The sequence below is a fragment of the Lepisosteus platostomus genome, chromosome 3 (assembly GCF_059453375.1).
Source record: "Lepisosteus platostomus isolate fLepPlt1 chromosome 3, fLepPlt1.hap1, whole genome shotgun sequence".
NCBI classification, from domain to species: domain Eukaryota; kingdom Metazoa; phylum Chordata; class Actinopteri; order Semionotiformes; family Lepisosteidae; genus Lepisosteus; species Lepisosteus platostomus.
Window position 1 is genome coordinate 6984572 of NC_142613.1, and position 26506 is coordinate 7011077.

The following is a 26506-nucleotide window of genomic DNA, read 5'->3' on the forward strand; positions in this document are numbered from 1 at the left end:
GTCCCGTGCAAGCTGTAGTAATGAGTACATAGTTCAAGTAGGTAGCTGCGTCAGCATGCGTAGGCTGCAAAGGAACAACTAAAGGTTTATTCCATGCTGAAAAGAGAAGAACAGAAACAACGACACCCAAAGAAGGCTCCACAGCTGAAATGTTTTTTTCTTTTCTGTTCAACATGGAATAAACCTTTATATGTTCTGTAATAAGTACATAACTGAAAGAAAAAAAATAAGCGCCAGTTCTACTGTTGCGTAAAGTAGCGGTTTGCGTATCTTTCTGTAAAACCGACATTCTTATAGGTTAGAAATACAATTTCGATAGCTGAGCTTGCTGTCACGAAACGGTAGATTCCCTAGGTATTTGAAATCACCGTTTTCCTGAAATAGTTTGCCAAAAAAAAATGTTTCATTTTATCACCTAGCAGCAAACACAGGAGACGCGAGCAGGATATTTCAACTCATGAACAAAACTGGATGTGAAGTCAGGCGGAACTACGAGCTGTTCAGGACGGTTCTGCACACCAGAAACCAGAAGCCATCCTTCAGACGAGGTCCCCCCAACACTTCCAACGGGATGTGCTTAAAAGGACACAAGTCGAAATAAACAAAGAAACGTGTCCTTCGGTTTTAAATTCCTTTATTTCCAATCAAGGTGACAGCTTCTCTGAGACTAATCATTCTTTCAAAACTGCTTGATTTGAACTTTAAAAGCAGAAGGTGATTCAGGCAACGGTAACCAGTTTCAATACTGCGGTTATTGTCAAGAGAAGAGAGATAAGGAGTTGAGAGCACTCTAGGATTTAATGGTTCAGAGTTAGCCTTCCTGTAGCACATTAAAAACTGCTAGAAGTCAAATGATTTGCACTGTGACCATCGCATAGTTGTACAGTACTCCCCCACTAATTCCACACAGTATCCCCTAGTGAAGCTTGATAGGAGCACTCAATGGCTGGGATACTACACTCACAGAGATCCCTTCCACAAGACCCAGAGCCCTAATGGGGAGAGGAAAAACTGAAAACCCAGGATCAAGACCCCTAAACAGAACACCGCAACACATCACCGTGATCTTCAGCAAAAATAGACAATTCTACATTTCCAAAGCGCATCATTCCAAATGAACAAAAAATACAGAAAATAGAAAAAAAAACAGAAATTTAGAATTTTGTAGCAGGGCAGATTTTCTGTGCAAGATTTGGAAGCAAGCATTGATTACACTTTCATTCTTGGTGCTGGTCTTATCGGAAGAACGAAAAGACATGAGGTCTCAATTCAAATAACAGGCAGGGAAAGGATTTTGGGGTCTCAGACAACTACCGATCATCATTCACCCGCTGTCACTACAGATACCAAGTAAAATAACGTTAAACCCAGATTCCACTCATAACTGCACGGCATAGGTATAACACAAATCTTTGGATGTTAGTGGGTTAGGGGGGTGTTGATGGCAGAAACGAGTCAGCCATGGTTACTGGTTTCTCCCACTAATGATAAAAATCAGTATCAATGAGAACAAGTGAAACTTCAGAGAAATGTGTTGATCCTTATTCCACTAACGTCAAAAGGTTGAGATCTTTCAATATTTATGAAAAGGCAAAACTGGAGCCTGCATTATGCCTGCTGTTTTTAATGGTGAACAAGGTTGCTCTCATTAACACAATTGCTGCTGTTCACAATGCAGCGTTGCCAAGTCAGATGCTTTCAAAAGCAAACTGGGAACTCGGGAATCCACACAGAATATCTGTCCTCTCCAGTTATTGCCAAAGGACCTGCCTTTCCATAAAACAGACTCGGAGAAAACAGATACCAACACCCTATCATCCTCCCGATCACAGTGACCTCTGCATATCAGATGACAGAGATTTGTTAAAATCATAAGAATTTGTGACGCTAAACCCCCAAAAAGTCCATCCCTTCAGAATTAAAGGCAGAATGAGCCCAGAATCCCAGCTTTAGCGCAAAGGACATATTCATAGCTAAATAAGCACCTCAGCGCTGTTTGGTCCGTACACAACTGTTACTTTACATTAGATTCGAAAACATTCTGCACGCTGTGTCCTGTTCTTTTTTTCAGAGGGATACTTGTTTAAGAAGGTACACCAAAGTAGCCAAAGATAAAGCGGAAGAAGGTGAGTTTGGAATTACTTTAAGAATAAGTGTAACTTGCCAAATGATTTTAAACTCAAAATTTGCACACAAATTTAAAACTTGTTGAATATAGTGTCCTTACATTTTACTTGTCTGACACTACAGGTGTAACATGCCTAGTCTTAATTTTAAAATAACTGTGTATAAGCAGTGGTACAACATACTTTTTAAAAAAAGTTCTAAAATCCAAATAGACTATATTCTGTAATGTTATTGTTTAAAGTTCTGCAATCCCACAACTAATATTCAATTGATTTGGTCCTTATTCTGTAGTATTGGACCCTTTGAAATGGCACAACAATAGTCATGATAAGGCCTTAAAGTACTAGTGGCTCCCCAGATCTTTTACTGTAGTCCTGGTAGGCAGGGTTAATCTGATGGGGATGGTCCCTTCTGACATTAGTTTCCAGCGAGTAGGCGGGGCAAGGCTTAGACCAGCTCCACGTAATTGGCTGGGAACATTCCAAACCGCCCATCAGGCCCATAGCCCCGCCACCAGCCCTCGTCAATCATCTCGATCCCGGTGATGATGTCATCAGGGTCGAAAGAAATCTCGGTATCATCAGCTGTGGAAGAAATGAGAGTCTTGAACACAACTCGCTGTAATTTCATAATTCTCACTCCAGATCAGGGGTTCCCAACCTTTTTTGTCAGCTGAACCCCTTCAACCTAAATTATTTGTCTCAAGTACCCCCGTGAGACTTTAACTAAACCAAACCTTTCAATAAATGTAGATAAATGCTAGTTACCCTCTTAACATGCTTCTTTTTACTTTGTAAAACACTAATATTACTTCTGTTGTTTTTCTTATTCTTATTATTACATTGTTATTTATTAACAGGAGTATTTAATTTGACTGACGTTCCCATCACAGTCTCACGAACCCCCAGTTGGGAACCCCTGCTCTAGGTAAAAGTCACTATTGGGTAATGTCAAATCAATAAGATGAACCACAGCTTTGTTTTCAATGGGCTCCTGTAAAATGAGACTTTTCACTGGTTGTATGTAGCACTTCCTATTAAATGCCCAATCACATTTTACGCTTTCACATCAGGCCTAGCGTTACAGATTAAATAAACTTCTTCAGGGAATGTATTGTCTTAAATGTTTTAGCTTGTACAGGAAACGCATTGGGTCTTATGGCTTGGTCTTCTCTCTGACCTTATGAACAGCCTGATATAACTTTGAAATGGGCATGAATTGAAAATTACTCTAAATGGGATACTCTAATACTGCAGTATACATTTAAACACTTACAAACAAATACTCAGTCTCTTGCACAAATTGTTCTGATGGGATAGGATTATAAATGTCATAAAACAGACAGTATGGACAAAAGCCACAGTGATCGCACTCACCAGCCTGGTAGTCATAGAGGGCTCGTGCACAGGTACCCCTGTCTGCACTGCCCTCAGCAGAGTAGTCATAAGTATTCTGTTCCTCGACCTGGGGGAAACAAGAGACGTCGATCACCGCTCTGTGGGACAACCGTGGATCTTGACTGGGTGGAAACGGTTTTGAAGATGAGAGCTGAAGGTTTCTTTTTCTCGGTTAGCACTTTCTCGCCTGATCCAATCTGAAGACAAGCAAGGCTGGGCCTGGTCAGTATTGGGACAGAAACCCCCAAAATCTCAGATTTCTGTTGTAAGTGGTGTCGTTGGACCTGTATGGGTCACTCTTCCCACTGGCCCACTGGATCAGAAGTTCCAAACCAATGCCCCAGTATAGTGACTGGGGACACTGTGGTCTAGAAGGTGCCATGTCCAATATGAGAGATTACATTGATCTCCCGATGTGGTCATCATATATGGCACCGTTCATAAGAGTAGAAGTGTTACCTCTGCGTCTCGCCTAAAAATAATTGTAAATCAATCTGCAATAAACCTGCTCATCCAAGTGATTCAAAAACCTTTTTAAAACCACCCACCTACGTAGGGAATCTACTGACAACATTCGGCACCTCTTAGAAGATGAGATCCCAGACCCCAGGAGTGTTGGGATTTAATGATCCTTGAATCACTAAAGGAGTGAATTGATGTCAAGATCTCCAACACACATTACATCCCTACTACAGAATTCTCTTCAAGATGAGCTGAAAACAGATCCCTAGTTGCATAGAAGGCTAAACTTTCAAGCACACTGCTGCATCACAAAAAGACTTCATTTTACCCTCGACGCAAAAATTCCTTTGTTATATATCACTGTTTTGAGTATGTTTTCAGAACGTCATGCACAGAAAGATACTGTCTAGTACCAAGTTTAAATAACATCAAATGGATTTATGAGGAAAACAGGTGAAGACTGTTGCCCTTATGTAAGAATAAATGGCACCCAGGATCTCGACTTGTCCATTCTGCCCTACTGAAGGATCATGCTCATACCTTGGGAGGCTCTTCATACAGGTCAGGCTCTGGGGGGACTTCATAGAGATCATCCACTGGAGGGCTGGTCTGTTGCGAGTTCACATTGGAACTGTCATCAGCTGCAGGCTGCTCTTCTGTGAGGGGAGATTTAATCACGGGATTTGTCTCCAGTCATAATATGGTCATCAGCCTAGGCCTGTTCTTCAGTAAACTATTCTAGCCCAGCATCTGTCTACTGTGAAAATAAAGGAATTTGTACACAGACCTTTACAGTCATTGAATCTAGGAATCCAAAGCAGGCAATTTTGCCACATATCAATACATTACCTACAATACAAACTGATAAAAAGGTAGATATTTCCTTCAAGGGACACCTGCAGCAAATCGGAGGCAAACGGGGCCTAACCAGAATTCACCATTTCTTCTCCGTGGAATGAAACCCACCTTGCCACTGCTCCTCACTGGGTGTCTCTGGCTCCTCGTAATGGGACCGGGCCTGTTCCAGGACACTGGGCACTGACAGGAGGAAAAGACACCTGCTCTTACACACCCTGTACACTACAGCTTGATTCCTTGCCAATAAGTGAACAAGTGTGTTAAAAGTAGACCTAGCTTCACTGCTTCTCACTTGTGCGGATCTCTTACTGCCTTTGTATTACAGAAAGGATCAGCAAAAGAATCATTTTTTTGTTCTTTCACTTGTTGTTCTTTTAATTTAATTCATGTTGCATACTGTCTTCATGCAATAGCCGGTCGGTCAGGCCTCCACAACTCCACTCGGATGTATTTATCCGTCCTTCGGATGAGACGTAAAACCGAGGTCCTGACTCTCTGTGGTCATTAAAAATCCCAGGGCGTTTCTCGAAAAGAGTAGGGGTGTAACCCCGGCGTCCTGGCCAAATTTCCCATTGACCCTTACCAATCATGGCCTCCTAATAATCCCCCTCTATGAATTGGCTACATTACTCTGCTCTCCTCCCCACCGATAGCTGGTGTGTGGTGAGCGTTCTGGATCACTATGACTGCCGTCGCATCATCCAGGTGGATGCTGCACAGTGGTGGTGGTGGAGGGAAGTCCCCATTACCTGTAAAGCGCTTTGAGTGGAGTGTCCAGAAAAAGCGCTATATAAGTGTAAGCAATTATTATTATTATTTACTGCATTTACAGTGTTTCCATTAGGATGTATTTTGTGCCCGTGTGTCTGGGTGGCAGTCAGACCTGTGGCATGGGCAGGAGAGGCGGGCGAGGCAGGCACAGGCGACGCTTGGCGCAGGGGAGAGCGAGGAGGCTCCGGCTCGCCGGGCTGCTTTGACAGAAAGGGGCTGTGTAACCGCCCTGAGACAGAGGGGCAGGAAGAGCACACAGGGGCACCACGTTACAAAGCCAGAGAGAGCGAGAGAGAGAGAGAGAAACGAAGGCGTGAGACAAGACTGGAATGAGACTGCAGACTCCGAAAAGGCTGATGAACACCTCCGTTTTAAGCCCCAACAGCACACACAGCAGGATGAAGCACCGCATTAGCAACGATCAGCACCAAACAAGGCAGGATCTACATGAAAGAATGGGCTTGTTTTCCGAGATCTAGCAAGAGAAAGACTTCACTACTGTCACGAAACCACTAGGACTGGAAGCGTCATCACATTCTGTATACCTCCATGTATCAGAACACTCTTAAGGTCTTCTTAGGCTTCAATTCTTCAATTCGGACACGTAGAGTTTAAAATCTCCTCATTAAACTCAAGTGATGTAAATCTTTGCTAGATGAAGGACTTACTGAAAGAGATACTAACATAGCCATGCTCAAAACTTCAATTGACAGTGATTTTTATTATTTATTTTTAATTTCCTAACTGCTCAAAGCAACCAACTCATCTGATTCAAATTTGAAGCACCCACCCCCTCTTTACTAAAGTCCATGTCCTTAACTCTTACCTGGCTGTGAGCTCACAGAGGTATCCCTGTTGTCCGCAGCCATTCCTCTCTCTCTTTGCTTGAACATCTCCCTGGGATTCCCAGAGCGCTGGGAGATCAAAGCAGCAGCCTCCTGCGCGAGAGAGTACACAATGAGCGCGAGGCTATAATCCGACAAGCCACCTTCATGAGCAGACAGATCGACAAGGAGGACGTTAAATGAATAAGTGGTGAAAGACACTTTCAATATAGAAAGGCCTACTAAAACCAAAACTGCGCTTTAGCACCTTCCAACAGTTTTTTTTCCTTAATATTTCAGCAAAGCAAAAAATTGCATCAGTGACAAACTAATCTATACATTCAGCCTACGTAAGATCCTGCATCACCGATCGCAAACTACAGAGTGAGAAAAGCTATTCTCAGCCTTCAGAGTGCAGGTTCAAACCAAACACGAATCTGGTCGGAGGGCAGCCACTGCTATTTTAACTGTGGTCACAGTGCTACCATAGCCTTCCCAAAAATAAACTTGCGAAAGTGAGACAGACATGAGGTTTCCGTAGTATACATGATGTAAATATGGTGAGAAGAACAACTCACATTAGCTTTCTCCACAGACCCACTGCGCTTGAAGCCTTTTTTCTGAGCAGCCTGGAGCTCCCTCTCTTGGGCCTCCTGGGAATTGCAACAGTTTTCACCAGCAGAAATTGCATCTCTGTACTTAAAGCAATCATTAATATTTCAAATTTCCCGCACACCATAGAACACAGATAAAGTACTTCTGTCCTGAACTACAACTTAAATCTGACTGGAATATCGGCCAGGAGAAGTGTAACATCAGTCACAGCTGTGATAAGGCTTTTGAGGATAAATGGCAGAGTTACTGCTGATTCACTCACCCATTTTTGTTTCTCTTGATCTGTACTTTGAGCTTCTTGCTGTTGCTGATACTTCCTGTCGAGCACACAAAGTTAGCGGTTTGCGGTGTAAAGCTTTGTTAATGTTCAATCCAGATGTGTCCGTAAAGCAAGGACACAAAACTGATCTCGGTTAAGTCCTCTGCAGCTTTGATCAAATTAACATCACTTGACATTTTCTGTTATTTCGTGTCTGTCTTCATCAAGGTCTTATTGCATCCACTCCAAATGCTTCTCACATCTGTCCTCTTCAACACTAACCCCTCAACCCCCCCTACAAAATTATCATGCCGCGAAAAAGAGCTTCAATTCAAGGACCTTTGTGACACCCCCCCATCCCCCAAATGGTAACAGGACATACTAATATCACTGTATGTTTAATTTCACAGGGACTGTGGTTTCAACAAAATGTTCGGGGAGCACAACTCTGAATGCTTTCTAAACGTGGAACTACATCCAACTGCAGAACTGCACATTGCTTACAAGAAACCTCAATGGTGCTCTTACATTTCACTTCTCTGGTCTGCCAAGTCAGAGTAAATGATAGAGCAGATGTGACTCTTAGAACACTACCAATGCCTCCCACCTACATTGCTGCCTAACATGAAGTTTTCAAGATGAGCAAGCTATAGAATCCCTTTAGCCAGCATGCTGGACCTATGATGGGGTTTCCATGGATCAAGTGATGGGATTTCCATGGAAACCTGGAGACCTGGTGATGCTGGACCTGTGAAGGGGTTTCCATGGATAAAGTGATGGGATTTCCATGGCGACCCGTGATGTGGTCTCCATGGAGAAAGCCTCTCCTTCACTCACTTCTGCTGCTCAATCTGGCTGGCCCTCTCCCGGTCTCGCCTCTCCCTCTCCTGCGCCTCCTGCAGCTCTCGCGCCTTGCGCTCGTGGTCCAGCCGATGCCTCTCCTCCTCGGCCTTCTGCCGCTCCTCCTGCCGCCTCTTCTCCTCGTCTTTCTGAGCGAGCGGACAAGCGAGAGGGACGCGAAGAGGCGCGGTCAGGGCCGGCCCCAGCGAGAGGGCCCAGGACGCAGCCGAGCTCTGCGGACGGACCTTTCCGCGAATACCCACCAGGACCCAGAGAGCTACATCCATTTGCAGGACCCAGAAATACGTCTCATGGAGAACAGAACCTGAGCTTCAGCCTTTCACTTCTGTGGTTGACTGAAGCAGATTCAACAGGTTTCAGCTAAGATTACTCTGCATTTTAAGCCCGGGGCACATTATTAAGAAGGACACGAACACCAGCAGCAGTTATCTCATTTGTGCTTCCTGAAAATTCAGAATTGCCGATTTGTTTCCTACTTCCACATCTCCAATCATTAACACGTCTACTGCTACAGCCCCACAAAACCAGAAAAGGGACAGGCGTGCCAACACAGCCCCTCCAACACAGTCCCCTGCCAACAGCGCGGGCTGGAAGAAAGGCAGCTCTAGCTCTCTCCTACCCCACTGTAACAGTCCTGCTCCTGCCCAGCTACACTCGGAACAACAGGGATCAATATCCTGGGACTACCCAGAACTTGTTAACTTGCTCCACTCACTTGTTATTCACTTCACCTTCCCTTTGTATTGCAAAGGCAGACTTTCTATCCCATCTGTTGGAAGATCAGCCGATTTAGAAAGAGAAGTTCTGTGGATTAGTTCATTTTTTAAACAGTAATGTTTGGACACTGCAGTTATCCATTCGTTTTTTTAATAGGAAAGACTCCGGTGACAAATGCGTGTCATTTTCCCCAACAAAAACAGGCACACAAGCCTGACATGTCAGGAGATGTCTCTTAGGTTAGAAAGTAAAAGGAGGCACAGACCCCAAAAAAAAGATTTTACTCCCTGGAATCAAACTCTTACCTCCGCCTGGGCCCAAAAATTGTCCTTGTTGGTCCTTTTAATTTCAGACATGGCGTTGGTCTTCTGATACACTGACCCCTGCAGAAACAATGATTTTTTACAGCATTACACGTTAATTCTACACTTCTCCATCTGTTACAACACGTACAAAGACACAAAGGCATTTCAAGACCATCAACTTAAGAGTTTTGTTCTCTGCATGAACTAAAGAAGCAAAATGTCTGCCACTCTTCACATTTGACAAGCATTTTGGGGGGTTTTGTATTGACCAGTGCTCAAGAAGAAAACGAGTCACACACTAGGGATGCTGGCAGTTCACACTAAAAGCACCGTTTTGCCACTCTTTCAATGTCTACACACATGAAGATGCAACCAATGTTACTTATGGAAAAATAAATATGCAGCATCTTGTATTTTCAGTGTACATTTTAGAACAACTTGTCTGTTTAAAAAGAAATTTACAGTTTGTTCTTATGTCATTTTAAAAATTGCAGTTGTAATTGTACATTATGCCCCCTTTGTTTTAAAAAGAACAGTCAGGATGTCTAGCTCAATACCTAATCACAGACATCTGTAATCTGTGAGAGGTGTGGCACTGATAAGACAAAACCCACAGGCAGCAGAGACGTTCTGGCACATCGTGTTTCAAATTTGCAGATTTAAAATGAATTTCTTCACTGGGAATCGCATTTTTTTGTCATGTGATATCCCTCTATTTATTGAAATTGCACAACACTAACAACATGGTATTAGAAAAACCCAGCTAAGCAATTTTCAAATGCCACGCTCAACACACACAAAAAAAGTTATTTTAATACTACAAACAATCTGCTAGGTCATGAAATCAGTATTGCATTAAATAAGATGAACTAGAGACCAGACATAAACAGACTCATCAACAGTCACATTTTCCAAACACTGACACAGCATCTGGCCACATTGTTCTCTGTAAACAGGCCTGAGCCCAGTCCGGCCACTAGCAATGCTGACACAGCTTTCACAAACCCCACATCTATTACAGAACAGCACAAAAAAGCCACAAGATTATTTAAAATAAAACTGAGTTAAAGCCCATGGGAACTGTTGGCTTGGATCACAGGAGGGCAAAAAGGGGAAAAAAAACTAAGAGATTTTTAACTCCTGCACCGTTAGCAATGATTACAGCGAGAGCTGTTTTACAAGCAGCACGACTGTTAAAGTAACTCCTGGTTTAAATAAGATCTAACAGCAGATTCCTTCCTTCGAACTTTCTGCAGACAACAGCCAAAGGTTAAAGAGATCGTAGCATCAAAACTCTGCTGCAGCACTGCATAGCGTGGCAATTGCGAGCTGTATCGGAGAGCAGCCCTTTCCCCTTTCAACCAGCAAAATCCAAACTAGCACTCACAGTGCGGCCTCGTGCTGTAGGAGCTGCTAAACCAAAGATCTATAGACACTGCAAAGACTCAACATCGCAGGGTTCAACGAAAAGCGCAAACACTCACCACTCTAAAAGATAAATCTGAATAAGATAAAGCGAGTTATAAAAATCCAGCATCCAAATCTAGCTGAATTTGAGCTTTAGATCAGTTCCACTGAGCCCTTCTCAGTTAAACATCCTTTCTAAAGAAGGCTGGGATGCGTTGAGCTCGGTGGTAAGCAGGGAGAAAGGCTTTCTACCCATCAATTGACTTCTCCGTTCTGGACCTTGCAAAGAGTCCGACGCTCCGACGGGCCCTCACCACTGGTCCCTGAGGTCCGGAGTCCCGGAAACGGTTCGATTCCTTGTGGAAGCTGTAGTTGGCCCCCGATGCCTTGGCCACCTTCTGCATGACGACCTCGGGCTCCACGTCCTCGTCTGCTCGGGCGTTAATGGTCACGTGGGCCCCCTGGAACAACACCGCGTCCGTCACTCCTCCAGGCCGAGCGCACTCCATGCTCGCGAAAGCTGGGACCCTCCCCCATCTATCCCACCTAAGCTTGTGCTCCACAGCCCATCGGTGCCAGTTTGATTCCGTGTGGCCCCTTAAAACCATAAAAATATCCCCCTCTTCCTCCCATTTTCCAGCCACTTTTTCCAATTCACGGTCGAAGGGGAACAAGAGCCTATTCCCACAAGCAAGACACCCTGGATGGGACACCAGTCTATCTCGGGGTACACACAGATGGCACACTTTACACCAGGGCCAATATTCCCAGAAGCCAATTAAGCCACCGGTCTGTTGCTTGAACTGCGGGAGGAAAGGGCAGCACCTGGAGGAAACCCATGTTAACATGGGAAGAACATAAAAAGTCCCTCCGGTAACACCCAGGAAACTGAACCCAGGGCCCCAGCACTGCGAGGCAGCAACGGTCACCACTGCACCGCCATGCCGCCACAAAAACATTCCTCAGGTTCAAAATCATTGAAAACTTTTTTTTATAGGCAACGTGTTAGGTACTTCTGGGTGAAGAGAAAGGTTTATACAACAAGTCTGGCTGGTTAATCATTGGCTAGATTCCCAGTGGGAGTGGAGGAGACAGCACTGGGGACAGATTAATGGTGGTAATTGATATTAGACTGTATCGTGCAGATCAAAGTTTTTCATCCACATGTGCGAAGAACTGGCTCGCACAGAAGGACAAAGCAACTGTTGCCATGTGGTTTCCACAATAATTAGAATTAGAAATATACAGTGACTATGCATCAGTAGCTACTGCTGAAGAGCTTCGTCGATCAACACATGGAGCAGGTGGATTTGGTATATGAAAGAGGTAACACACAGTGAGCCCTTGACGGATCCGCACACCCCAAACAAACCCTTTTCCTTAAAGCACGGATTGCTTAGCCTCCCGTCTCCTGCGCATGCTTTGTCTTTTACCCAACATTGGAACCAAGGGCATTCATTATCTGCATTTCGAAAAGTGCACCTTCTGAAATATAGATTTCAAATTTCGATTAAAAAACAACAACAAACTTTTATAAAGGATGAGATCCTGTTTCAGCTGCACCTTCCTTCAGCTTTTACTTTAACAAATTGACCTATATAACCCCGTTTGCTACTGCGGTACCACCTGGAGCCTCAAAGCACTTTCACTGAACTTTTGCTACAGCGAGATGCATGTTAACAGTTTCCTCTTTCGCTGCTCTTTCTACTGTCTACCTGCAGTAACATCTAGATGTACAAACCCTGTTGCATGCTTTCTCAGATTCGTTTTCAGTTCTCCTTAGTCTGTCAATATTCACTCCTGGTCCTGGAGGATTGCCGTTTCCCCGTGTCAAAACAAGCGGGACTCACCTTTAAGAAATTGGCCATGGTACTGACGTGATTGGCACACAGCCCCTTCCTGGCATCTTTCACGCCTTCTCCCGTCTGAAATGCACAGATATACTGGACGTCATTCCCTGGCACTTGAACTGAAGAGTGAATAGCAAAAGAGCAGCAGCCTGGCACAGACAGTACATTCTCAAAGCACTTCAGTACTTTAAATAACATGGAACAGTAAGGATGAGCCGAGGAAGACAACAGCGTCTTGAGTTTTCCTACACCTATATGCAGTACAGGGCCAGTCCTGGACAGCCACAAGCCAGTATGTCTTACAGGTCAATTTTCAGAGTTTCACTTGATAGCTTGGTGAGATATTAGCTCAATTAACCAATTAATTACTGGTTCAGGACCTGACTGCACATTCACTGTGACTGTGCTGTAGTCTTGGCCTTTTCTTTTCAGAGGACTTCTAAACTACTTTATTGAATAAATCTCCTGCTTAAGTTTTTTTTTCTGGAAGCTGGGGCTGAAGACCAGACAGCTAAAAACGACCCTTCTTTCTCTTATTAGTTTTTAATACTGGTCTTTTATTTTGGCTGACATTCAATGTCAGTTTTGAGTATTGGTACGCAATTGGGATGTGGGATCTTCTGCTGTCTCAGTGTTAGATGTTCCCATTGTTTAGCACTCATGGGAGTAACATAATAAAGAAATTAATGATTTGAGAGTGACCTGCAAAACCTACTGGACTGAGGCTGTCCCGGATGAGGACTGTCCACCATTAACGTAAACATTTCTGTGGTTAAGGAAGAAAACTCAACTTGATTTCTATGGAGACAACCAGGATAAAGAAAACACATACAGGCAGACACTCGACTAAAGATGGCAATTAAGAAGGAAACATTGAACTGCAACTTTTAATGTAGCATAGGGAACATTTTTGGTTTTCAAATCTTCTGGCAAAACTAGTTTTCAATTTTTTTTTGAAGTTTAGATTAAAATACCAAGCCTTTAGTCATTACGTATTTTGCATCAGTTAAAGAATGAGTCATGTATTATAATAAATGAATAACAATTCAGTTCTTCTGGAATAACATTGCTTGCTGAATCCACCGCCTTAATCTCTCCAATCCAATCTTGCACCGACCTTCGTCTTTTATCCTTAAGTGATGTTTTATATTTGTTCATTTCCTTATGTACATAACTATCTGCAAAAAAAAATGTGCTCCTTCTGTTTCTTGAAGTTGCATATGGTTGAGATGTTCATATTCTTTACTGCAGTTTTCTTTCCAGGTTGGTAATAATTTGACTTTCTTTACAATACGTGCTTCCTCTAACCCCTTTACTCACAGAGGGTAAAATCTCAGTGCAGTAATATATGGTGAAAAGCGTTATTGAATACATCCAAATCTGGATTACAGTTTCCATTTCTCAAACCAAACATTTCCAATCTCGTCAGACGTTTGGACAGTTCTGAAGATTAGACAGCTGGAATTGAGATCCAGGATCTGTAATTGGTTAATTGATTGTTGACAAAGCAGACTAAGAATTGTAATAAGGAACATTACCGTCGTCACCTATTCACATGACATACTGCGACATTAGTTTTCAGACGGCAGGATGTAGGAAGCTTTAAAGAGCAGAGAAGGGGCAAGGCTCTCACCCAGTTGATGAGGACGTATTTGGGAAGGCCAGAGTTGGGGTCCTGGACTCGACAGAAGGCGTACATCACCTTCCCACTGTTGAGCTCTTCCACCAGCTCTTCCAGCCCCCCGTCTGAAACACACAGCCCACACCGGCAGGGAAGATGTCAGCGCACAACCACTGCCTGTACAGAGCATGATACAACTGGGCAGCGCACAACCACTGCCTGTACAGAGCATGATACAACTGGGCAGCGCACAACCACTGCCTGTACAGAGCATGATACAACTGGGCAGCGCACAACCAATGCCTGTACAGAGCATGATACAACTGGGCAGCGCACAACCACTGCCTGTACAGAGCATGATACAACTGGGCAGCGCACAACAGCACACAAACACTTACTACAAACAACACAACCTCAACATCACATGGCATCCCAGTGCAGATAAAAATGAATGTGTTGGCAGCTGTGTGAACAATTTTTTTTTTTTTAAAAGCATATTACATCCATTCCATTTGTTGGGTTCCGTTTATTGTTGTTTTGTCTTCCAAATTGGAACTTCCTGCAGGATCTCAGTCGAAGCAATTAAAACACAACTTGGCTCCCCTGGGGCCAATTCTATCCCCTGGAAGCTTGAAAAAAGGGTATGTGCATCTGCGTGTGTCCACGCACACACTAGGTTTATTTAAATCTTTCTTTACTGCTTAGAAAATTCAGTGTGGACAACAGAATGGAGCAAAATAAATCAGCTAGAGTGCCACACAGGAGCCTGCAGGGTGGGAGTGTAATGTAATATTACATCTGGTATTCCTGAGGTGCTCTAAACATATACCTGCAGAAGAACTAAGCAATGCCTCATACCAGACATTTTCTCTCAGAAGATATTGACGGTATCCCATAAAACAGGGAAAAACTAATTCCATTTATTTTGTTTAACATTTAGCTAAAAGTAGACATCATAGAATGCAAACTCGATTAAAGTCATGAATGAACTGCTTACTGCTGTATACCCATTTTTAAGCCCCTTCCAGAAATAACACCCATCTCCTTTTCTTCAGAACAGACAATGACTCCTCTGATGCTCAGAAACAGAGGAGGCTGCTCTTTTACAATTTACATTTTTTCCACAGTGCAAGTTCCTTCAAATTCTGTGTGAGTCAGTTCACACCTTCATTTTCACTCAGTGGCCCAAATAATGTTGTGACTCAACCGTGACCCTTCTGTTTTACTTCTCTTCCAGTTGCTACCATTATTTTATTTCAAAAGCAAACTTATACTTTATTCAATTATTAATGAGTATGCTTTATTCAACCACATTTTAAATTAATGGCTGGCACTTCAAGGTGGCCTTGAACTTAAGTAACCAGAATAATCAAAATGATTATCTGAAGAAAACCAATAAGAATCAGATTTCAGAGAGCAGTATTTCATGCTTTCTTTCAAAATGTATTTCAGAATTTGTTGCTGGTGTGGCCCACCAACCTCCTCCAACTAGACATGTGATTCCAAGCCACACCCACCTCCCTTGTCAGCCAATCGGATGTCATTGCTGTTCCCCTCATAGGTAAACAGAGCCCTGCAAAGAGAAGAAAAACACGCATAATGTATAATTCAGCACCTGTACAAAAGCAACAATTCTTCCTTCAGGCACACAACCATTCCCAAGACAGTGATATAGTATACTATTCTTTTCTATCAAATTTGACAGAGGTGCATGCTAGGCCTAGACTCCCTACTTATATGAGTTAATCAATCAATCAAAGTTTATTTATCAAATGCAAAACAATACAATATGCACCAGTAGTTGCTGGCAATGAAATGTATTTTCTGCGAGCTAAATACCATTACAGTGATTAACTGAAGGAACTGCAGCTTCTCTGTTTAGCAGTCTTATTGCTGATAGCTGAACTTTAATTGACAAAAACTATTAGACATAACTCACTTAAAGGCAGTGTAAAGAAAATTATGAATAGCTAGAGCTGAACCACCCCTTACCTAAGGCACGTCTCTTCTCATGGCCGGTGGAAGCACTATTTAGTGATGTAATAAAATGGTTGTATTAAAATGATCAAATGCACTAGTAACACTTTCTTTTTAATGCAGTGTACACCACAGGCCAAAAAGATTTCTGCTCAGATGACAATGATCAGATAAATCCAGGGCTGAAAGGAATGTGGCACACTGACGAGCTGTGTGAACTGAACCTTTTTTAGTCTCAAACAGAGAACACAGCAAGAATTCAAAACAATGCACAAAGGCATCTTCAAAGTCAACCTAATAGACCTGAAAACAGACCAGGGGTGACAGTCTGTAAACAAAAGGTTGTGAGAGTCCATTGCACACTGGAACTCTCATGTCCCTGAATTGGTGGCCAATCTGGCAGTCATTCACAATGCATATGACCTTTATAAACACGCCCCAGTACAAACATGATCAATCAGTTATATCTTCTCTTCAGTATGGTTAAGGCTTTTTTGAACACACACACACACAATGAACTTGTTCTGATAAAGACGCCCTCACAAACACAGACAGAAATTAAGACAGCTACTTCCTCTTCCCAGCCCTCATCTGCTCTGCCGCAGAATGCAGTCATCTCAACTGGCCACTACCGACGCCTGGCTGAATTTAGCACATCAAACCACAGGTAGTCTTTTTGTTCACAGAGACTTTCATGAGCAGCATCTATAACTGGCGATAGAGCAGCAAGCAATCTCAGTCCACAAGTGCAGTAAAAGTGACGGCAGTGACCTTATAAACCTTTATGCAATGCGGCAAATACTGCGCGTGTAAAAAAAAAGATTCTGGTTAATAAGAGGCTTATTTCGTGGCTGAAGAGATTTCAACACAATACATCACAGTTTCTCAAGTGTATTGAACTACTTTTCTCATTTCTTACGCATTCGCCTCTATCAAGTATTGAAATCGTGTGTTGCTTTCTATCTTAATTCCATTTAATGACATCAAAGTACGCATACCTAGTGCAAGCAAAAATAAATCTAATCCAGGAAATGGTATTTATAAGCAGGGGATTTGAGAAACCATCTTAGTTTTGTCTTTCAAAGCTTTACGATTCCAAAAACAATAAATCTCCCAACAGCCTAGATTACATGTATAAAGAAAGGTTCTTGCTGTAATGACGATTTGTATCCTCTCTGAAAATGGGCACTACCAGTTATTTAGCATTTAATAATGTATAATGTAATAATGTTTCTTTATTAGCCCTATACAATTTCTTGCATTAGGAATGCATCTTTTCGCATACCCCAGCTTTTCTCCATGGAGACACAGACACAGAGACAGGGAGAGAAGCTTGGGGTCAGAGCGCAGGGTCTGCCATTGTACGGCGCCCCTGGAGCAGTTAGGGTTAAGGGCCTTGCTCAGGGGCCCAACGGAGTAGGATTCCTCTGCCGGCCGCGGGATTTGAACTGGCAACCTTCCAGTCACAGGCGCAGATCCTTAGCCACAGAGCCACCGCTCCGCCCCATTTATTCTACTGAAGAAAAACTTGGAATAAAAAATACTGCTATTCCTTTGGAACACTTCTGAGAAGTCAGATTTTTGAAGACCTCAAACACACATAGGAACTTTCAGTGTATCCCCGATATCTCATAACATGACACCATCAACAATATGAAAAAACACACCTCCCTGCTCCAGCAGACACATCTCGCAGTTAGCAAAGCCCTGGCTGCAAGTCGTAATAAGCTGTAACGTTCAGTATGCTAAAATCAGACGTGAAAAGTCTCACATCTCTAAACCGAACTGTCAAGGCTGAGAAGACATGCACCGCTTTGGCCTAGTCACCACTGCAGAGGAGTGACTAAGGAAGTGGCAGCCAGCAATTGCTCAAGTTTTGCAAGCAGAACACGGCAGAGACGCAGAATATACACGACACTTCACAACTACATAAAAGGCTAAGGCATGACGCCATACAAGAAACTTAAGAATATAGGTGGGTCTTAATTTGATACGCTGCACTCCTCCAGTCCCTAGTATTCTAAATTACCTACTGTATATACAGGACTGACTGAAAACCAGCATGCATGGTGACGTGAAAAATACTACATCTGAGCTAGAAAAGCAAACTGGGACACAAAAAAAAAGTCATTTACTGGAAGAAAAAATGCTGGACAGAACAGGCGGGACACTCAGCAGTGACTGAAAAAGCCCAAGTTATACAGTGTCAAAGCCAGCTTCAGGGATAGTTTTCAAGAACTCCCAGCACTAGAACACAAAACCCAGGTGAGTGCACAACAGCGTCAATCAGACAAGGATCAGAGCCCCTGGTACAGCTCTCTCTCTCTAAACAAAGCTGCTAGTGATTTCAGAACAGGAGCTCTTAAGATGTCCCTTCTGCAGCACAGGAGTAGCTGAGAACAGTTTTAAAACAGGAAGTGCAAGCAATGTATACCGAAGCTGGTTCATCGTGAAATGCAGAAAATGAAGGAAGAGGAAGGGCTTTGTCTAGATCTTACCATTAAAGGAAATCACAATAATTCCAAATATCGCACTGTCGAGGCTTATTTTAGTGTAGTGAAAATGCCACCAGCAGCAAAAAGCAGAACTATTTATCAGCTAATTTCAATTGAAAAAAGCCTAAAAAATAAAATCCTTACCTCACATTTAACACTGCCATATGGTGTTACAAGCACATGATACAACTTGTTTTAAGAAATGTATGCACTGATCATTGTATTGAATACAACAATATTTACATGCAGGAAAAATACAATATTTTACTTTTTACAACTTCTATCAAGAGTGCAAACTGCAGATGAGGAAACAAACAAGCAACCAACTGAACAGCCCCTTAGCCAATGCCTTATGAACTTACTTTTTCCCTGTCTTTTTTTAATCCAACACTGTAGGTTTTCTTGCGCGACAAGAACTGTTTGAAAATAACTCTATACAAATGAATGTTCTGTAGAGCCAGGACCTTGCACAAGGATAGTGTAACCAGTGTCATTCACTTTGCTGTAATTATTGTGCACTATCACATCTGCAAAGCTGTAATGAACCATAAAGTCACTTTGTGTGTCGAGTGGGTCAGGAACACTCTAGTGAACTCTGGCAGTGTGAAGCAATACCCCTGATGCTAAGCTGAGGTTAATTAAAAAGGGACGCTGTTAAGCACTCCAGTCAACAGGTTTAATAAGAAGATTAAATTACAACTTCGTGTTGCTCTGGGAACTTGACTTTTCTACATTTTCCAATGGACGTAATATTTTATTTGCAATGCAATTTTCTTAGTAAGCAGCAAGGTTATCAATACAGGAAGCAAAAACTTATCCTACCCACCATGAAATTATCACTGTTACTTAAACATGTCTAACAAGCACACATCCATCACAGTCCTATTAACAGTGATGCTCCCCCGACATCAAAATGACAAGTCTGTGAAGTGCTGGGTTTTCACAAAAGCAGCAACACCTCTCTCCCATCTGAGAACTGTCATTTTAAAAACAGCCACTGCTTACTGCTGCAGAATGCAAACACATCAAATAATCAGGCCTTCAATATACCACCTCTTTTATCCCTCCCTCTTTCCAGAGACAGAACTAAGCACCCGGCTCTCTCGCCCATCAGCCACCACCTTGCGTGAGGTGACTCAGCTCTTCCAGCGTAGCGACTGTGTGTCTCTCTCAGTGCTCGCTGCAGGATTAAAACTCTCAAGCTGTACTGTGGAAATGAATAGCAATCTGCAGGCAGAGCTCATTCAGGGTCTGTATGACAGAACACAGTTTCACATGTGCAGAGCCCTGAACATCCCTAGCACTGTGTGACGGTACATGCCCACCAATCCAATATTCTGTAAACCCTAGTATAAGTAAATGTTCTCCACTAGCATGCGTGGTTGTATAGACCGGACCTGCCTGTGTTGGAGCCCACTCCATTTTATGCTAGATGTTGTCAGGCATGTACTTTCAGTATTAGTGGGGAAATGCTTTGGTTATTTAAATCCAAGTGCTGACACTTCTGGGTGCGAATCATTGTTCTTGCTTTTGTGTCTAGGCAGCTCCTACGATAATCTACCCACTTCCTCCAATAAGAGACATCTGCAAAAGTGGTAAAAAGGTGGCTTTCTAAAACATAACCCCCTTTTGACGCTTCCTACTTTGAAACCTCTGCGATTGCTACTCCATAAACAGGCAGTAAGACTCAGATCCAGGCATGGCCAGAACAGTACTGTTTTTTTTCCGTTCTGCTGCTGACACACATGAGTAAAAACGATTCCCTCTCCACGGTTTTTGTGGGAGGACTGTAGGCGGTTTAGTTTTAGACATTTCAATTCCAACTCCTCCAAAATAATTAGCACACTGACCCCTGTAGAGCGTTTCGGTTGGGTTAGGGCTGCTGGGACACATCAAGAGTCCATGGAACCTGGCAAAACTATTTATCTTGAATGTCTGGGCTGATGTGGGGGCGTCACTGAAGATTTGTAACTGGCGATTTTAAAAGTGGCCTGGCCTTTATTATAGGTATTCATATACAGAGAGACACACAGGTCGGACAAAAGCTACATCCCAAGAAGTAAATCGGTCAAACGAAATGAATTATACTGTAATTCGACCGTGTACTTGATAACTGTATTTTGTAGCTTTACCGTTCCAGCCAGTGCGAAGAGTTTACCTCCTCACTAACCGGAAAGCGACCACCTCTCAGGGCATTGAGAGGTTAAGAGTGATTCATTCGTGATCACTCACGTCCCCAGACTGTCAGACACTCAGTCCAGCGACTCAGCAAACGTCATTTGCAGCAGATACGCCAAATGCTTGTATTTTATAGCCAGGACGGCCGAAATACAAAAACAGGTTGCAGGTACGTGCGAGGTACGCTTTCACAACGCAGACGACCTGACCTCGAGTGAAAAGTCACCAGAAAAAAAATTCTCGTGAAATACCGACACAGGAGGTTTCAGGTTACACAGTTTTTGCTGTAACAAAACTTCACGTCTGAATCGGGAGTTCCTCTTTGACCAACTGCATGTTCGTATAACAATATCGCTGTAAACCGTATTTGTCAATTAAGAGCACGTAATGTTAAAAGGCAAGGTTATGGAACAAGTCTGCTGTAAAAGGTGAATTTGGGAAGTAGATGATTTATTTCCAAATATATCGATACGGACGCACTGTTAATAAATCATTCGAGTCTCACAATCGTTCTCGTTTATTCGAGACAGCGCCACTAATGAGCGCGCCTCCAAACACGCACACATTGACATGCGAAGCAGTAAATGAATGCTGACTGGCAAGAACAAATACACAAATCCCGTGTTATTTTCGGAAAGCAGGAAATCAGTGCGGAGCGCCAGCCGCCGGCATGAGGAGACGGTTGGGGGAAATAGCTGCCCTCAGTCTGAATGTAGGACGAAAGCTAAACACGCCCGGGGTGCGTTGCATCACTCCTTACAGTTTTCTTACCAGTTCGTTTTGGATTTCTCGTCCACTACCTCTTTATAAGCCGCAGTGATGGCCGGGCCGTTTTTGCTCAGGTTGACAGACATGATCCCGTCACCGTGTTCCTCCTGGAGACCCTGTGCAACTCAAATTGGTTGCAGCCCGACTTTGACCGTCTGAGCCACCGCGGATGGTTATCGCAGTCCTGCTTTAAACACAGGAAGCGACGAGCCTCGCCAAAACACGTAAGCTCCAAACCGAAACGCAAGCGAGCGCCGCATGCAGCTTACGACTGCCCCCTACTGCTTGGAGGTGAAATTTCCGAAAGTTTTGAAAGGGTTTTTGTGCTGAAGCCCCGCCAGTTTTTGGGTGCGCTTTGTCCTGCAGTGTTCATGGACTGTGCAGTACCGGTACAGTCTGTATGTCCATTGCATTATTACATTTTTATTTTTATACCGATGAAGCAGTATTCAAAATTGTAGCCTAATCTCTCAGACCTTATAAAGTAGCTGGTCTACTTAGTACTAGTATATTATTATTATTATTATTATTATTATTATTATTATTATTATTATTCCTTACAATTATATAGCACTTTTCAGGACACACGGGACACCAGAGTAACACCCCTATTCTTTTCAAGAAATGCCCTGGACATTTTAATGCCCACAGAGAGTCAGGACCTCAGTTTTATGTCACTATAGTGGGGCATTAGGACCCACACAGACTGCAGGGTGAGCACCCCCCTACTGATCCCAATAACACCTCTTCCAGAAGCAACCTTATCTTTCCCAGGAGTCTTCCATCCAGGTACTGACCACACTCCCACCTGCTGAACATCAGGAGATTGTCACTGGGAGTTGGAGGATGATATGGCTGCTGGCACAAGGAAGGGAGACTTCTAAGCAAATCTAGAAGTGTTGTTGGTCCAGTAGGTAACAGCTTCTCCCCTGGAGTAGAATTTCCAAACCAATACCCAATACTGTAAACAGAATTTCGGCATTGTAGGAGGTGCTGTACTTCGGATGAGAAGTTAAACCGAGGTTAGACCTCTAAACTACTTTGTCATTAAAAAACACAACTTCATAAAAGTAATGGAAATAGTTAGTGACCTCTAAATGCAGGATGATTTTAGCCTTTATAGCCGACTATGCCATCTATCAATTATAAAAGGTGCTAGGATATTTTTCCCTCCTCAACGGGTTCTTTCTATCTCTCCCAGAACCACCAGTGTCCCCACGGACCGGACAAGACATACATCCTTACATCATTTCCCTTTTCTATTTCCTTGTGATTACAGTTGTCTATTACGGCCTAGCCAAACAGAATACATCACATAAAAGGCATCTCCGAGGGACACAAGAACCCCACGGACCCCAGTTACCAAACTCCAGTGTGCCAGAGGAACAGTCCAGCAGTGCTGTTCTCTAAAAAACAGCTCCAGTCGATGCCCTGCTGTGCCTCCTTTTCACCACAGAGCATGAACTCCACAGGTGTAGTCTCAGGTGCCCTCCTCAGTCCAGGCCGTCCTGAGCAATGGATGCCGGGGCCTTTCTCCACTGCTTTCTGTAGAGTCCCTGGTGTCCGAGTCTGCTCCTGGGTGCTGTGGTGCAAACTGCGTTTCTTCTAGAGTCTTCTGTCTGTCTGCTCCTGACTGGTGTTTTCCAAGCCCCCTGAACCAGGGCTCACGACAACAGAACAGAACAAACTCAAGGGCAAGGGCAGCCTGTTACTACCTCTGCTATCACTTCTAATAAAAAAGCAAAACACTCAACCAGGAATTCATATTATGAAAGCAAAATGGGTGCCAGGAGTAATCCTTAGACTTCCAGCCATGGGTTTTACTCCTTAAACTCATCCAAGAAACAAACACAAAATCAGAGGGTTCATTTAAAAGTCGTTGGGCAAGTAATGAGCGTACCTATGAATAGATGAATGTCAAGATTTATGTACACTCCAGCAAGCCGATTAATATATGAGATAGGAAAATGTGCTGCCCCAGTACAATAACACTTGAAGAATAAACTCTACCAAAAGCTCCTTATTATTGGACGATGTGAAATGTGTTTTTTTTTGTGAATATGCCACTGTTATAACTACAGCAGTACGTGACAAAAAGCTTTCAGTATTTTCAGTTCTAATGAAGGCAAACATTTATTTATAAACCGGGTATGAGCATGTTTGTTTGTACAAAAAAAGTTATTTCCTGCAATGTAATTAAATCTAAATAATGACACATCCGTTTTTTCCAAAGCTAAAAGCTACCTCTTCCGCTGAAATCAAAGCAATGGAGTCTAGAATGCCGTTTTATGAAATAGCCCCAGAGGGCGGCATTGTACTGAGATATCTTTCTACACCCAACATAAATAGAACATATTTGATTTCTTCAAAACATTAAGGCCATGGTTTAAGAGGCAACATATTAATACAGGTTTTGGAGGATTTTAATATTTCAATGCTTTGTCATTAAGCTTGGATGGTGTTTTATACTTTACCAAAAAACTCTAGACTGCTGTACAATGTTAGTACTATATTATTATTAGACTTTGGTTAGAGGACAGTGTAATAATTTAATTTATGAATCGTGATAAGAATACAGCAATTTCATGGATACATTTTTGAATGCAAACCCGAAAAAGCACTTTAACTTTGCCCTTTATTCAAACAGATTTGATCATGCCACAGTTTGATAAGTTTCTACCATCCAGCTGAAGAGCTTCCATTTTACTCCCACAATTCAGATTGCTTTTGCAACAGAATCCACCCCTTCTGCTTAACAACCTTGTTGCTGAATCTGTGGAACACACCAGGGAAATAAAATTCAAACCACTTATAAAACAAAAGGAGCTTTATTAATTTAGTGTTGGTACATCTGAATTTCTCTGTGCCAAATGGTATCTGAACATACTGGGAAGGAAGTGTTGGGGCGAAGGGGGTGGGGTGAGGGCTGGCCGTGCATTCAGAATCATTCACGATCGAAGTGAAAATAAGGTGATGCCTGTACACTTAAAACAGGGGCATCCAGGATTTCAAATGAGCAAAACACTGAGTAAAAAAGTTTGCATTAAGATTCACTTTTTATTAGGCTCATGCTGAAATGAAACCAAGGATTCCCCTGCCTTGTAAAAAATTCTAAAGCCCTGATTGTGTTTTTACAGTATTTATATACAGGATACGATTATAGTTAAGGCTAAGATTTTGACAAAGGTGCCAGATAGACTATGAATAGTAATAAAATCCCTGAAATCTTGCAAATGGCTTTTCAAAACACTTTCTTCGTCAGCCCATTGTACAGAGCAAGCCACAAAACTGTTCTCCAGATGTAAAGACAATCTCTGAAAAAACAATCGGCAAGATATTGTTTCAGTGTTTGACCAAGAATCGCATCAAAAGCACACAGAGGAAAAGGTCATGACTGGAGACCACTATCAACTCACCCTACACTTGGAATATAATAAATAATGAATAAATTAATTAAATACAAAAAGCACAGATGTGCTAGGTATGCTCTCCAACCATGTCACTGCACAGCAACAATAATAAACAATTCTGCTCTGTGGTAACAAATTGAACACTACCTTCACGTAAATGCATTACATTCAAAAGTATTCCAGTAGAAATTGTAGCTGTAAAATATCCTGTGTTCTGCTTCCTTGTGATCAAAGATTATCGATTTAGTTCCCTGCAAAGTTGCAGGGACATGTGAACTGGTAATAGACTTAAAAACAGTTTGGTGCCAAAATCGTAGCCTTAATTACACTAGAAACAGCTATGTGTGTTCTTGAGAAACAGAAAAGAAACAAAAGGCAGCCCTTTTTCAGAGTCTGAAAAGAACAGAAGCTGTTTGATATCTAGTTCTGGGTCAAGTGTGAACTGAGGCTAGTCTTGCTGTGAATGGCCCAGTCCAACCCCTGTTGCTGGCCTAAAAGTCCCAAACAGGTAAATACATGACACTGCGGAGATGCTGCTAAAACAGTTACTTCATTAGCAGCTTTAACTAATCACTAGACCTATGCGTTTGGCAAACATTTGCCTGCCTTTACTCCGTTTCCTTAACCACATCTTTGTTAATCTCTTGATTGCTTTATAATTGTGGAAATTATGACAGTTTTCTAAACTATACAAAGATTCCTTTTTGACAGATGGACCAGTGCATAACTACAGTTAAGTCAATGGATTATATGATTGTAGCATTCAATCTGCAATGAAGAGACTGTTCTAGAAACTCATGCAGAGGAGAAAGGCTTTTAACATTTCACCTTGCTAACACCTCCAACCATTCACTTCAACCTCAGTGTATAGCCACTGAAGCAGAAGGTTCCCAACTGATTAAAAAGAGAGGAGTTGGGAACAGGCGTTTATATTATTGTTTCAAGCATTACTTTTTGAGCTGTAAACCCAAAAATATGCATGCCTGAAAGCAATTCTTCTAAAATTTTGTTGCTACCAAAGATGAACTTTCAAAAATGTGTTTGCTTAATGTTGTATACTATTAGGGCATTAGAATTTACATCTGGCTCTTAATACAATGAAACACTGATCGAAATGTGTTAACTTGAATCAGAACCAGTGATATAATGCAAGCAATGAATAAATAATGTGAATATAAGGTTTATGATTCAAATGGACATCTTCACTTTCACTTTTTAATTGATTGGGATATATATCCCTATAAGCTACTCTGTATCACTGCGTAAACTAGATAAGCAATAATAAAATATAATTATTTTCATAACAACAAATGTATGCCCTTTAAGTCACAGCTATGGTTCTGAATGCCTTTTTTGCACTGAATTTCACTCAAGTAGGGTGAATTCCACCTGTACTGATCACCTTTGTGTTTAGCCTGTCAGCAGTATTGACCTGTAGAACCTAGATGACAATCTTCATGTAAAACAAGAATACAGTTAAAAACAGCTCCATGTCTGTTGCACCATTTCTGATTCTCATGAATGCGGCATGAGAAGATGTTCTGCAAGATGAAAGAAAGATGGAGGTACACGTAGTGAAATATCAGGTCTGGCTTATATCTAAA

At 42.5% G+C, this 26506-nt stretch overlaps 1 protein-coding gene across 2 annotated transcripts; it reads right to left on the reverse strand.

Moving 5' to 3' along the window:
* Nucleotides 1-617: 617 nt before the first annotated feature.
* Nucleotides 618-21724, reverse strand: LOC148674216 (drebrin-like protein B). Of its 2 annotated transcripts, XM_088624161.1 has the most exons (15): nucleotides 21496-21724; nucleotides 15592-15647; nucleotides 14087-14199; nucleotides 12454-12528; nucleotides 10918-11064; nucleotides 9197-9274; nucleotides 8151-8302; nucleotides 7317-7371; nucleotides 7018-7092; nucleotides 6442-6553; nucleotides 5728-5844; nucleotides 4953-5024; nucleotides 4527-4642; nucleotides 3504-3591; nucleotides 618-2711 (listed from the first exon to the last, which is right to left on the reverse strand). In XM_088624161.1, the coding sequence occupies exons 1-15, from the start codon at nucleotides 21576-21578 to the stop codon at nucleotides 2575-2577; spliced, it is 1476 nt and encodes a 491-aa protein (XP_088480287.1). In that variant the 5' UTR covers nucleotides 21579-21724; the 3' UTR covers nucleotides 618-2574. The 2 variants fall into 2 exon arrangements, with proteins under 2 accessions (XP_088480287.1, XP_088480288.1); XM_088624162.1 differs by lacking the exon at nucleotides 5728-5844 and having other exon boundaries at nucleotides 21496-21723.
* Nucleotides 21725-26506: the final 4782 nt, after the last annotated feature.